This window comes from Ochotona princeps, chromosome 17 (assembly GCF_030435755.1).
Source record: "Ochotona princeps isolate mOchPri1 chromosome 17, mOchPri1.hap1, whole genome shotgun sequence".
Classification (NCBI taxonomy): domain Eukaryota; kingdom Metazoa; phylum Chordata; class Mammalia; order Lagomorpha; family Ochotonidae; genus Ochotona; species Ochotona princeps.
In genome coordinates, this window is record NC_080848.1 from 37,252,668 (window position 1) to 37,264,439 (window position 11,772).

Genomic DNA, 11,772 nt, shown 5'->3' on the forward strand with positions numbered 1-11,772 from the left:
GACCAGGGTTGGGGTAGTCTAAAGCCAGAATCCGGGAGCTTTCTGGGCCTTGCACGTAGGAAGAGGACTTTGCCCTCTTCCACTGCTTTCCCAGGTACATTAGCAGGGAACTGCATGGGAAGTGAGGTACCCAGGACTAATGTCAGCATTCATATAGGATACCAACACTCTAGTTGGCACCTTAATGTTACACCTCAGTTCTAGCCCCACATTTTAATTTTGTAAAGATTTATTTGTTTTCACTGGAAAGGCAGATCAGATTTATGAGAGATGGAGAGACAGAAATATCTTCCATCTGCTGGTTCACTCCCTAAATGGCCACAACAGCTAGAGCTGAGCTGGTCTAAAACCAGGAGCATCTTCCAGATCTCCTATGAAGGTGCGGGGTCCCAAGGTTTTGGGCCATACTCCACTGCTTTCCCAAACCACAAGCATGGAGCTGGAAGGGAAATGGAACATCCAGGACATAACTGGGGCTCAAATGGGATCCCGACACTTGCAAAGTGAGGATTTAGCCATTGTACCAGGCCCCCACATTGTATTTGTAATCCAAAAAAATAGTCTCACAATGATTATTGATGTAAGTCAATAGTCGGCAGATTTATTCTATTAAAGGCTACGTATTAGGCTTTGTTGGAGCAGATGTAACTGCTCAGCTCTGCCATTAAAGCACAAGACCAGTCATATGTGAGCAAATAAATATGGCTGAGTTCCAATAAAACTTACTATGTGATAGCAGGTGCTAGTTTCTTACCCTTAAGTCACCGAGAAATGTACAGTAGGGTTTTTTGTCATTGTTGTTGTTTATTAAATTTGCGTGGGGCAAGAGAAAATTTTATTTGTTAATTTTTTTCTGCCTTTTAAGTTAACTGTGTTAGAAATGAAACGTAAAGTCTTTGAGGCGTGGGAGTGTATGTTGACTCCACTTGGAACTGATAAACCCATGGATGTCTGTTTCTGTTTTAGTTGGTTGACAGGACTAGGATTGTGATTGTCCCTTCCCTGAATCCAGATGGACGAGAAAGAGCACAAGAGAAAGACTGTACTTCAAAGGCAGGACAAACAAATGCTCATGGCAAAGACCTGGATACAGACTTCACCAGTAAGACTAAACCATATCCTCTTTTGTGTGTGTATGTAAGATTTATTTGAAAGGCAAAGTTATAAACAAGAGATAGACAAATCTTCTGTCTACTGGGTTCATTCCCCAAATAGCCGCAATGGCTAGGGCTGCGCCAGGCTGATACCAGGGGACAGGAGCTTCACTCACCTCCCATCTGATTGGTAGAGGCCTGAGCAATTGGATCATACCTTGAGCTGCTTTCTTAGGTGCATTAGCAGGCATCTAGATCAGGAATGGAGCAGCTTAGGACTTGAACCAGCGCCCATATGGGATGCCAGAGTTGGAGGTGGTGCTTAATCTATTACTCCACAGTACCAGCCCAGCGAGACTAATTTTTAAGTCATTGTTGGCTAGAGGATCGGTTGATTCTGTTTTCAAAATGGAAATGAGTCAATTATAATAAATGAGGGATAAATAAATACAGACATCCAGAAAACTTTTGAATTTTTTTCTTTTTCATTTACAAAAACAGTTCTAGGTTTTCTTACAAAAATTCAATCAATAACATGGATATGTTTAACACTAGCTGTATAGATATATGTATTCCTTTGTCTAAGTGAACTCACACATATGATGTGTGCGTGTGTGTGTGTGTTGCTTTGGAGATGTTTGTTTCTTATTTATTTGAATGAGATAATCAACTATACATATTGTTTTGTAACTTTTTCATTGAATATGTCATTAGTGTCTTTATTTCTAGATCTAAGGACTTCTGAATATATATAATTCTCCAGTTTATTCAGCCCTTTTCTACTGATGGACTTGCAGTTTCTGGTTTTTTTTTTTTCTAATTTAGTTATTTTTTTTGGAAAGTCAGATTTACAGAGATAGGAGAGACAGAGAACGATCTTTTTTCTGCTGATTTACTCCCCAAGTGGCCGCAAGGGCCAGAGCTGAGCCAATCTGAAGCCAGGAGCCAGGAACTTCTTCTGGTCTTCCTGCACAGATACGGATCCCAAGGCTTTGGGCCATCCTCAGCTACTTTCCGAGGCCACGAGCAGGGAGCTGGATGGGAAGTGGAACATCCCAGCACAAACCGCTGTTCATATGAGATCCTGGCAGATGCAAGTCAAGGATTTAGCCCGTGGGTTATCGCACTGTGCTCAGGGTTTTTCATTATTTGTAAACATTGCTGTAGAAAATACCCTGCTTTTCTTTTATCTTCTTTCAAAGATAAGACTGTACCATGGAATTGAGGCACCTATTTGACACCTGTGCTAGTTGCGCTAGTTCTATCCCATATCCACATGCCTGGGTTTGAATCCTTGCTAGTATTCTGATGCTAGCTTCCTGCCTATGAGCCTCAAGGAGTCAGCAGATGGTGGCTCAAGCACCTGGCTCCCTGCCTCCCATGTGGGAGACTTGGATTGATTAAATTCCTGGCTCCTGGCTTTGGCCTAGCCTAAACCCAGCTGCTGCAAACATTCAGGGAGGAATTGGAATATCTGTTCCTTTTCTTCTCCCTCTCTCCCTCACCCATCTCACTTTTGAAACAGATAAAAAACAATATTTTAAAAATGTTTTAAAAATAATTATAGATTCCATTAGATGATTTTTAAAGTAGGGTATGCCCATCCTTATGATTTCCTTTAAGAATTTAGTGCCATAATGTATGCACATTGTCCTGTAGTATATAAAATTCAAAATAATATACTTTCTAGAAGATATCTTTGTTGCTCGAGCTAGTGGCTTATGGAAAAATAAAATGCTTATGATTTTGTAAGGTAATATTTTGGTGAGGTTCAGGTAAGGAATGTTTTTATTTTCACAATAATTGAATATTTTATTCTTTTGTTTAGATAATGCCTCCCAACCTGAGACTAAAGCCATCATTGAAAATTTGATTCAAAAACAGGACTTCAGTCTTTCTGTTGCTTTGGATGGTGGTTCTGTGCTGGTCACGTACCCGTATGACAAGCCAGTACAGACAGGTGGGTAAATAAATACGTTGTAAAAACACAGACACAAGCACAATTTGAAATTAGGTAAGAAATTCCAGTTTAGTAATGTCTCCTCTCAATTTTTTTTAAATGTTGAGCATTTAAACATACTTTATAAGCAAATAACAACCTAAGATTATACACACATCAACAGTCTAAATAATTGCTTGTATAAGAGTTGTCAAATCTAATGAAGTCTTAGCTCTAGTGAGGCTAGCCATGTTGGCACATCTGTTCAGTTTAGTCCACAAGCCTTTGCTGAGCAATCGTTATGTTTGTAGAGACTGGGAATACAAAAGTAAGTGTGACACACCCAGTTATAGGTGGCCAAATATTAACAGTGCAGAGTTACCCTCTCCTGCTTGAATCCTTGACTGACTGGTTATGCCTTGTGGTGAGTTAAACAGTTGGCTTGTTAAATCTTTATGGGGTTATAGTATGGGGAGATAGTTTGTGTTGTGTTCAGTTCAGCCTGTAAGGACTTCTATAAGGCCAGCACTGCCTCCCCCCCCCCCGAATATAGTAAAACATACCAAAAGAAGTTTCTATTTCATATGGTATCCTGTACTATGATATCACCATTGGTGCCTACGTGATTGTTTTAATGTGATGATTTGTGGTGAACTCAGGTATACAGTTAATACATAGTAACTTCTCAGTAAACTTTAGTTGGTTGTAAGATGTACTAGAGAGGCAGAAGTACTGCATCCATGATGATGAACTTATAGAAAAATGCTTTGAATTTCTTTTTTTTTTTTTAAGATTTATTTTATTTTTATTACAAAGTCAGATATACTGAGAGGAGGAGAGATAGAGAGGAAGTGGAGCTGCCGGGATTAGAACCAGCAGCCATATGGGATCAAGGAAAGGACCTTAGCCACTAGGCCACGCTGCTGAGCCCAATGCTTTGAATTTCTTCACTAACTCTGAATCTTTCTTTTTGTAGTGGAAAACAAGGAGACTCTAAAGCATTTGGCATCTCTCTATGCAAATAATCATCCATCAATGCACATGGGTCAGCCCAGCTGCCCAAATAAATCAGGCAAGTGTTTTCCATACTCTGTTATTATTGCTTTTGCAGAGGAGGGATTTCCCTCTGTTGATCTCACTAATTCTGTCTCTCTCACTGCTTTTGTAGATGAGAACATTCCAGGAGGAGTAATGCGTGGAGCAGAATGGCACAGTCACTTGGGCAGCATGAAGGTATGCCTCAGAACACAACTACAGTTCAGTCATGAGTATCAGTCATTGAGCAAAAGATCGGTAACTTTCCTGTTCTGGGAAGGTGAAAGCACCTGCTTCATGCCCCTCTGAGTGCATGAGTGCATGAGTGGCTCCTAAGTTAACCTGACAATCATTTTATTTTCTGCTTTAACTAATTTCAGTTGTACAATTCACTGACACTGGTTGCATTTATAGTGTCATATAACTTTCATCATCTCTATTTCGAAAGCTTTTTCTCAAGCATTTCATTGCTCCAAACAGGAATGCTATACCCAGTGAGCACAGACTCCCTGTACCCCTCTTCCCAAAGCCTCTGGGAATGTCTACCTTATTTTTGGCCTCTGTGAATTAGCCTATTCTAGATACTTTCTGAAAGTGAACTTGGGATGCAGAGAGAAAACTTTATGGGCAGAGATCTGTCAACAAGCAGTCTAGTTTAGTTAGAATATGGATATAGGGGCCAGCACCATGTGTGGTAGGCTAAGCCTCAGCATGCAACATAGGCATCCAGTGAAGATGCCAGTTCATTTCCCACTGCACCATTTATGATCCATCTCCATGCTTATGGCCTGGGAAAACAGCTGAGGATAGGTGAATCCTTGTGCCCCAGAACCCACATGGAAAACCCAGAAGAAGCTTCTGGCTTTCGATCAGTTCAATTCAGCCATTTGGAGGGTGAAGCAGCAAGTGGAAGATCTCTCTTCGCTCTCTCTTTCTCTCTGTAACTCTGCCTTTCAAACAACTTTTTAAAATCTTAAAAAAAGAGAGAAAAGGGGCCTGGCATAGTGGCCTAGTGGCTGAATATCCTCGCCTTGAGTCTGCCAGGATCCTTTATGGGCACTGGTTCTAATCCCAGCAGCCTTGCTTCCCATCCAGCTCCCTGCTTGTGGCCAGGGAAAGCAGTCGAGGACAGCCCAGAGCCTTGGGACCCTGCACCCGAGTGGGAGACCTGGAGGAGGTTCCTGGCTGCCAGCTTTGAATTGGCGCAGCACCGGTCATTGCGGTCACTTGGGGAGTGAATCATCGGACGGAAGATCTTCCTCTCTGTATATCTGACCATGCAACTAGAAAGAGAGTGAGAGAGTGAGAGAGAGGGAGGGAGGGAAGAAGGGAAGAGAGGAAGGGATGAAAAAGCAAAATCTTACATAGGGTCAGCTCTGTGACATATCCTATGCCATATGGCACCAGATTAGCTGCTCTGCTCATTTGATTCCTGCTAATGGCCTAAGCAGAATGGATGGATGGATAGATAGGTGGGTGGGTGGGTAGGAAGATAGATAGATAGATAGATAGATAGATAGATAGATAGATAGATAGATAGCTTGATTTAATGGAGAACAGCAGAAGACACAAATGAAAAGAGCGTTTATAGGAAATCCTTGCCTTTGCATATGGGGGCCGGTTCTAATCCCAGCTGCTCCACTTCATCCAGCTCCCTGTTGGTGGCCTAGCAAAGCACACAAGTACAGCCCAAGGCCTTAGCATCCTGCACCAACCTGGGAGACCCGGAAGGAGTTCCTGGCTTCAGATCAGCTCAGCTCTGGCCCTCGCAGCCCTTTGGGGAGTGAACCCATGAACAGAAGATCTTTCTGTCTGTCATTCTATCTGTAAACCTGACTTTCAATAAATAAATAAATCTTTTTTAAAAAGAAGAAGAGAGTTTGGCCATATGATGCTGTGTTTTAATGAAGAAAAGAAACCCGCTGAAGGTTTTGAGCAAAGGTATAGTGAGTGACATGGTTCTGGCTGTGCTACTAGATAATAAAACCTGGGGCCAGAGTTGTGTGCAGCTGGCCTAGCCACTGCTTGAAACATTAACATCCCACATTTGAGTTCCAGTTCGAGTCCCAGCTGTACAACTTCTGACCCATGCATAAAAATAATGTCTTAATGATGCATTAAGATAGTTTTCAGGGAGGAGACTGATTTAGAATGGTCTGATTGAGGTATTGACAATGAGATGGGAGTCGAGGGACCAAGTTTCAGAGATGTTGAGATGGAACTGGCAGGATTTGTTAAATTATAGAGGTTAGTAAATTAAAGATATAAAAGATTTAAAAGATTTTATGGAAAAATGGAATATCAATTGAATTAGGAAAACAACAGGTTTGGGGTAGCAGAATGTGTTAAATTTTTGAACCTACATACAGGTAGTTTTTGTGTCTGGATAAGTGCTATTACAGGTGGTAGTTTATTGTCACCTTTAGGTTCCAGGTTGAGGGCATCAAAAGGCAAGCTCTTGTTATTCTACCTCTAAGGCTCAGTGGAATTCCAGGTTTTAAAGGAAATGCAGATACTCACTCTTTCATTTAATAAACCCTAAGCACCCCTTTACCTGCCAGGCACAGTGGGGTGCACAGAGACATAAAGGTGAATTAGACTTAACTGCTGTCCTCAGAGGCTCTTTTAGGAACCATGATTTTTTTTTTTTTTTTTTTTTTTTTTTTGCTTTTTTAAAGATTTATTTTATTACAAAGTCAGATATACAGAGAGGAGGAGAGACAGAGAGGAAGATCTTCCGTCCAATGATTCACTCCCCAAGTGAGCCGCAACGGGCCGATGTGCGCCGATCCGAAGCCGCCTCCTCCAGGTCTCCCACGCGCGTGCAGGGTCCCAAAGCTTTGGACCGTCCTCAACTGCTTTCCCAGGCCACAAGCAGGGAGCTGGATGGGAAGTGGAGCTGCTGGGATTAAAACCAGTGCCCATATGGGATCCCGGGGCGTTCAAGGCGAGGACTTTAGCCGCTAGGCCACGCCGCCGGGCCTGGAACTATGATGTTTTGTGACTGATTAATTACAGAGGGATTTATTTATATTTACTGTAAAGTGTTCACAGTCTTTGGTTATGCCACCTTACTTATATTACCTCATTTTCTTTTTATTCTGTTTATTACATGTGTTGTATTGCAAGTTATAAGTCCTATATCCTTATGTTTTATTATGTTCGAGTTTTAATTTTATGTTTCAGGATTATAGCGTCACCTATGGCCATTGTCCAGAGATCACAGTGTATACAAGCTGCTGCTACTTTCCCAGTGCTGCACAGCTCCCTTCCTTGTGGGCAGAAAATAAAAGATCTCTTCTTAGCATGTTAGTAGAGGTAAGTCCTTCTCTTTTGACCGGAATTGAACTTCTAGGAATACCTTTAGTGCAAACCTTTATTGTAGCATTGTCTTAATCTTTCATCAAAAATATATATTGAAAGGAAAGCTTTCTTCATTTTATGTTGCCTAAATAGAAGCCACGCATCCATATATGTGCAATCTGCTGTAATTTTGTTTGACTTTTGAGATACTGCATGTTCTTTCTCTGATTTTCCCACAGTTACTCAAGTCAGTGTGTTGGGGTGGCAAGGAAATCCATTGGGAGATTGGGTTCTGATGCTTTCAGCTTTGACCTATCAGAGTCCTGCTTCTCTTATCTTCATCTGTGTGACTCTGAAGGATTGACTGAGAAGCAAAGTAGATGAGAGTCAATGGGTAGGAGTAGGTCAGGCTTGCATTGTGTGTGTGTGTGTGTGTGTGTGTGTGAGAGAGAGAGAGAGAGAGAGAGAGAGAGAGAGAAAATCTGTTTTGGTTTTGGTCATATCTCAAGTTGTTGCCTCCAGTATAACTGACATTATGAAAAATTTATGCCTTCACCATTTTTCAGGTTCACAAGGGAGTACATGGATTTGTTAAAGATAAAACTGGAAAACCAATCTCCAAAGCAGTCATTGTGCTCAATGAAGGAATAAAAGTACACACCAAAGAGGGAGGGTATTTCCATGTACTGTTAGCTCCAGGTGTCCATAACATCAACGCCATCGCAGATGGCTACCAGCAGCAACATTCCCAGGTGAGAAACACAGATTGAACAATGTTATATAAATCCTTAACTCTTCATTAGACTTCACAACTTTGAAACTACTGTTAGAAAATTTTTTTAAGATTTATTTATCTTTGAGCCCAGCACGGTAGCCTAGCTGCTGGGGTCCTTGCCTTGAACGTACCAGGATCCCATATGGGCGCCGGTTCCAATCCCGGCAGCCCCGCTTCCCATCCAGCTTCCTACTTGTGGCCTGGGAAAGCAGTCAAGGACGGCCCAGGGCTTTGGGACCCTGCACCTGTGTGGGAGACCCAGAAGAGCTCCTGGTTCCTGACTTCAGATTAGCTCAGCTCCAGCCATTGTGGCCACTTGGGGAGTGAATCATCGGACAGAAGATCTTCCTCTCTTGTCTCTCCTCCTCTCTCTGTATATCTGACTTTGCAATAAAAATAAATCTTAAAAACAAAGATTTCTTTATCTTTATTGGAAAAACAAATTTACGGAGATGAGAGAAAAAGAGAAAGAATTTCCATCTGTTGGTTTATTCCACAAATGGCTGCAATAGCCAGAGCTCATCCAATCCAACCCAGGAACTTCTGGATCTGCCACCTGGGTGCAGGGTCCCAGAGACTTGGGCCATTCTTAACTGCCTTTGAGGCCATATGCAGGGAGCTGAGTCAGAAGTGGAGCAGCTGGGACACAAACTGGTACCGAAACCGGCACTCACAGGAGAGGATTAGCCAGTTGAGCCATCCCACTAGCCCTTGCTGTTAGGAATTCTTATAGTATGTTGTATATGGTCAATACTCGTGAGTCATCTCCCTGGTTTGTATAAAGTCTCTGAGAATCTCATAGGATTGCTAGACGCCTTGAGGAAACCTTTTCATTATTCATGTATTTTCTCTTTCTAGGTCTTTGTGCATCATGATGCAGCTAGCTCTGTGGTGATTGTCTTTGACGCAGATAACCGGATATTTGGCTTGCCAAGAGAGCTTGTGGTAACTGTATCAGGTAAAAAGATTTCAGCTTTTAATAGTTTAAAGTTAAAATCAGTCCTGATGTTTCAGTTTCATATGGGTCATCTCCACAAGCCTTTTGTGGTCTCCTTTCTTCAGTGTCACTTTCCTGAGTCTCCTCTCCCCTCGGAGGGCTTGTCGCTTCACTTTTTCAGTTCTGTGCTCCATAGTCACCTCCATGCAGAGGCCTTCCCTGATCATCTTAGTCCCCCATCACTGTCTCTACCTGCTTTCCCTATTACGTATCTGAATTCAGTCTCTCTTAGGGACCCATAATCTCAGAGAGAGTAGGCAGTTTATCTACATTGCCAGAGCCCAGGACCATGTTTGGTATGTGGCAGATCTTAGAGAATTGCTGAATGAATGAATGATTTACTTTAAATGTTGATGAGGTCCTAGTGCCTTGACTTACTTTAGTTCTGATTTCCAAGATCCAGGAAAGAGTAAATTTTTTTTCTCCAGGATTAATTTGTATCATTTCTTGAATTAATGAAATTCTAAGAAGAAAAATATGGGATAAAATACTCTGACACAAAGAGCCTTGGTTCATTTCTCAGTGCAGTTTGGACTTGAGGCAAAATAAACAAGTCTTTTTTTTTATCTGTTTTTAAAAATTTATTTATTAATTACATTGTATTATGTGACACAGTTTTATAGGTACTGGGATTCTCCCCACCCTCCAAGTCTTAGTATAGGGTTGTGTGAAGGGGAGACCTTAGTTGAGGAAATTAGCATATTAAAAACATGATCCAATCAAGTTTTAGCAGATAAAGCCCAAATAACCTAGTGATTAAAAATGCAGGAGATAGGATTCAGACATGGTTTAATTTTAACTCTGCTACCCATTAGTTGTGAATATTATTATTGTTTTGCCAAGATTGTTATTTTAATACTATATATTCAAATCCAAAATTAGGAGTTTAGGATGAATGAAAATTTACACTGAGAGGAAAAATAGAAGTTGTTGATTAATAAAAAGCAGGTTACAGGACAATAACCATTGCTGTTTTACTGTGCTAAAAGAAAATAGCACATGTGCATACACATGCATAAAGAAGGATCTGGAAGAACAGGCACGAAGACAATTAAATCATCTCAAGGTAGTAGAAACTAAGTATGTGGGGTTTTTTTGGCTTATCTGTATTTTCTAATTTTGCATCTGTACATGCACTGTTTCTGTAATAATACAAGGCTGTCCTTCATGGTATAAAATAAGAAGAAAAAAGGCACGGTATATAACTAGAAGTGCCCCTGTAAGTATCTGCTCCGAGTATAATATCCCAACATGATGGTTTTGTTTGGCAGGAGCCACCATGTCAGCCCTGATCCTGACAGCTTGCATCATCTGGTGTATCTGCTCAATCAAGTCTAACAGACACAAGGACGGCTTCCACCGACTCCGGCAGCACCATGATGAATACGAGGACGAAATTCGCATGATGTCAACAGGCTCCAAGAAGTCTCTCCTAAGCCATGAGTTCCAAGACGAGACTGACACAGAAGAGGAAACATTATATTCTAGCAAACATTGAAAAACACCCTTTGCATTTCTCCCAGCATAAGTACCAAGTAACATTACAGTTCCTCTTGGGAGATTCTGCATTAAGAAGAGACTATCCTGCTTCTTCAAAGAGCTTTGGGAAGTTAACTTGCTAACTTTTTATTCTCTGTGAATTTCAAAGGCAATTTTGAACTTCCCTTCCTTAAAGTACTCTTAGCCTTCAAAAAAAGAAATCTGACTTCTATTTATGCAGCAGAGATGGGACAGCCACTTTGTTTTTCTTTTTAATTTAAAATGAGCTATTTGGAGTTTTATGTAATAACAGTATAAAGCCAACTAGTAGATGTTGTATTTTGCACATGAGGTGTTTACTAGTGGCGTTAGCCTTTTTTTTTTTCCTTTATTTTTAAATGGCCAAAAGAATCCAGAAACATTAAGGCAGGGACAGCAGTCAGATTCTGACATAAAGCTTTAAAAACTCAGTGTTTTCTCAACCTACTGAGGAGTACTTCTCTCTAGTTATTAAATAGCTGGAGCTTCTCTTATTCAGGTTTAATGGAGGTTGAATTGATTTTTAAGCATATATAATGTTAGGAAGTGAATAAATGGGCTTCCGCATTTGTCTTTCTACCTGTTTCTAGGCTAGATCAGAACTGGTGGGCTGTGCTGGATTTCACTACCTCTCTTGTAAGGTTTAACAAATTTCTAAATAATCCCCCATTTTATGGGAGAACATACTGACTTGTGAAAGACCTAAGTGTCCACTTGAAGGAAACTGAGAGGACGATCTAGCAGAAGCTGAAACTCATGTTGCCTATCTTTTAACTTGGTAAAAACCCACAGGTGCTGCTGCTTTTATCTGTGAAGAACTAGTTTATTCTAGGAATGCCTGATTCTGTAACATTGCCTAAATCTGAACTTTTTTCTATGTTGTACACTTATGGTTTTCAGATAATGCACCCATCTACAAGATCTGAATTCTATTAAAAATATCTGGAAGTGTGGAAGAGACCTACCTGCACATTCTTAACCTATATTTGAACACAGAATATCTGCACTTGTTACTCCAGCCTGAACCTGCGCCATGAAATAGAAGACTGTGATTAAAATAACTCAGCCAGTCTTAATCACATAGGCTTCTGCAAGGGGTTGGATTCTTTGT

At 41.0% G+C, this 11,772-nt stretch overlaps 1 protein-coding gene across 1 annotated transcript in view; it reads left to right on the forward strand.

Annotated features, from left to right (window-relative positions):
• CPD (carboxypeptidase D) overlaps nucleotides 1-11,545 on the forward strand; it is a 72,869-nt gene extending 61,324 nt beyond the window's left edge. The window contains exons 14-20 of the mRNA XM_058675568.1: nucleotides 967-1,102; nucleotides 2,923-3,054; nucleotides 4,010-4,266; nucleotides 7,255-7,386; nucleotides 7,938-8,123; nucleotides 9,005-9,104; nucleotides 10,415-11,545. Of these exons, the coding sequence (XP_058531551.1) occupies nucleotides 967-1,102; nucleotides 2,923-3,054; nucleotides 4,010-4,266; nucleotides 7,255-7,386; nucleotides 7,938-8,123; nucleotides 9,005-9,104; nucleotides 10,415-10,641 (1,170 nt within the window). The 3' untranslated portion in view covers nucleotides 10,642-11,545. The remainder of the gene's footprint in view (nucleotides 1-966; nucleotides 1,103-2,922; nucleotides 3,055-4,009; nucleotides 4,267-7,254; nucleotides 7,387-7,937; nucleotides 8,124-9,004; nucleotides 9,105-10,414) is intronic.
• Nucleotides 11,546-11,772: the final 227 nt, after the last annotated feature.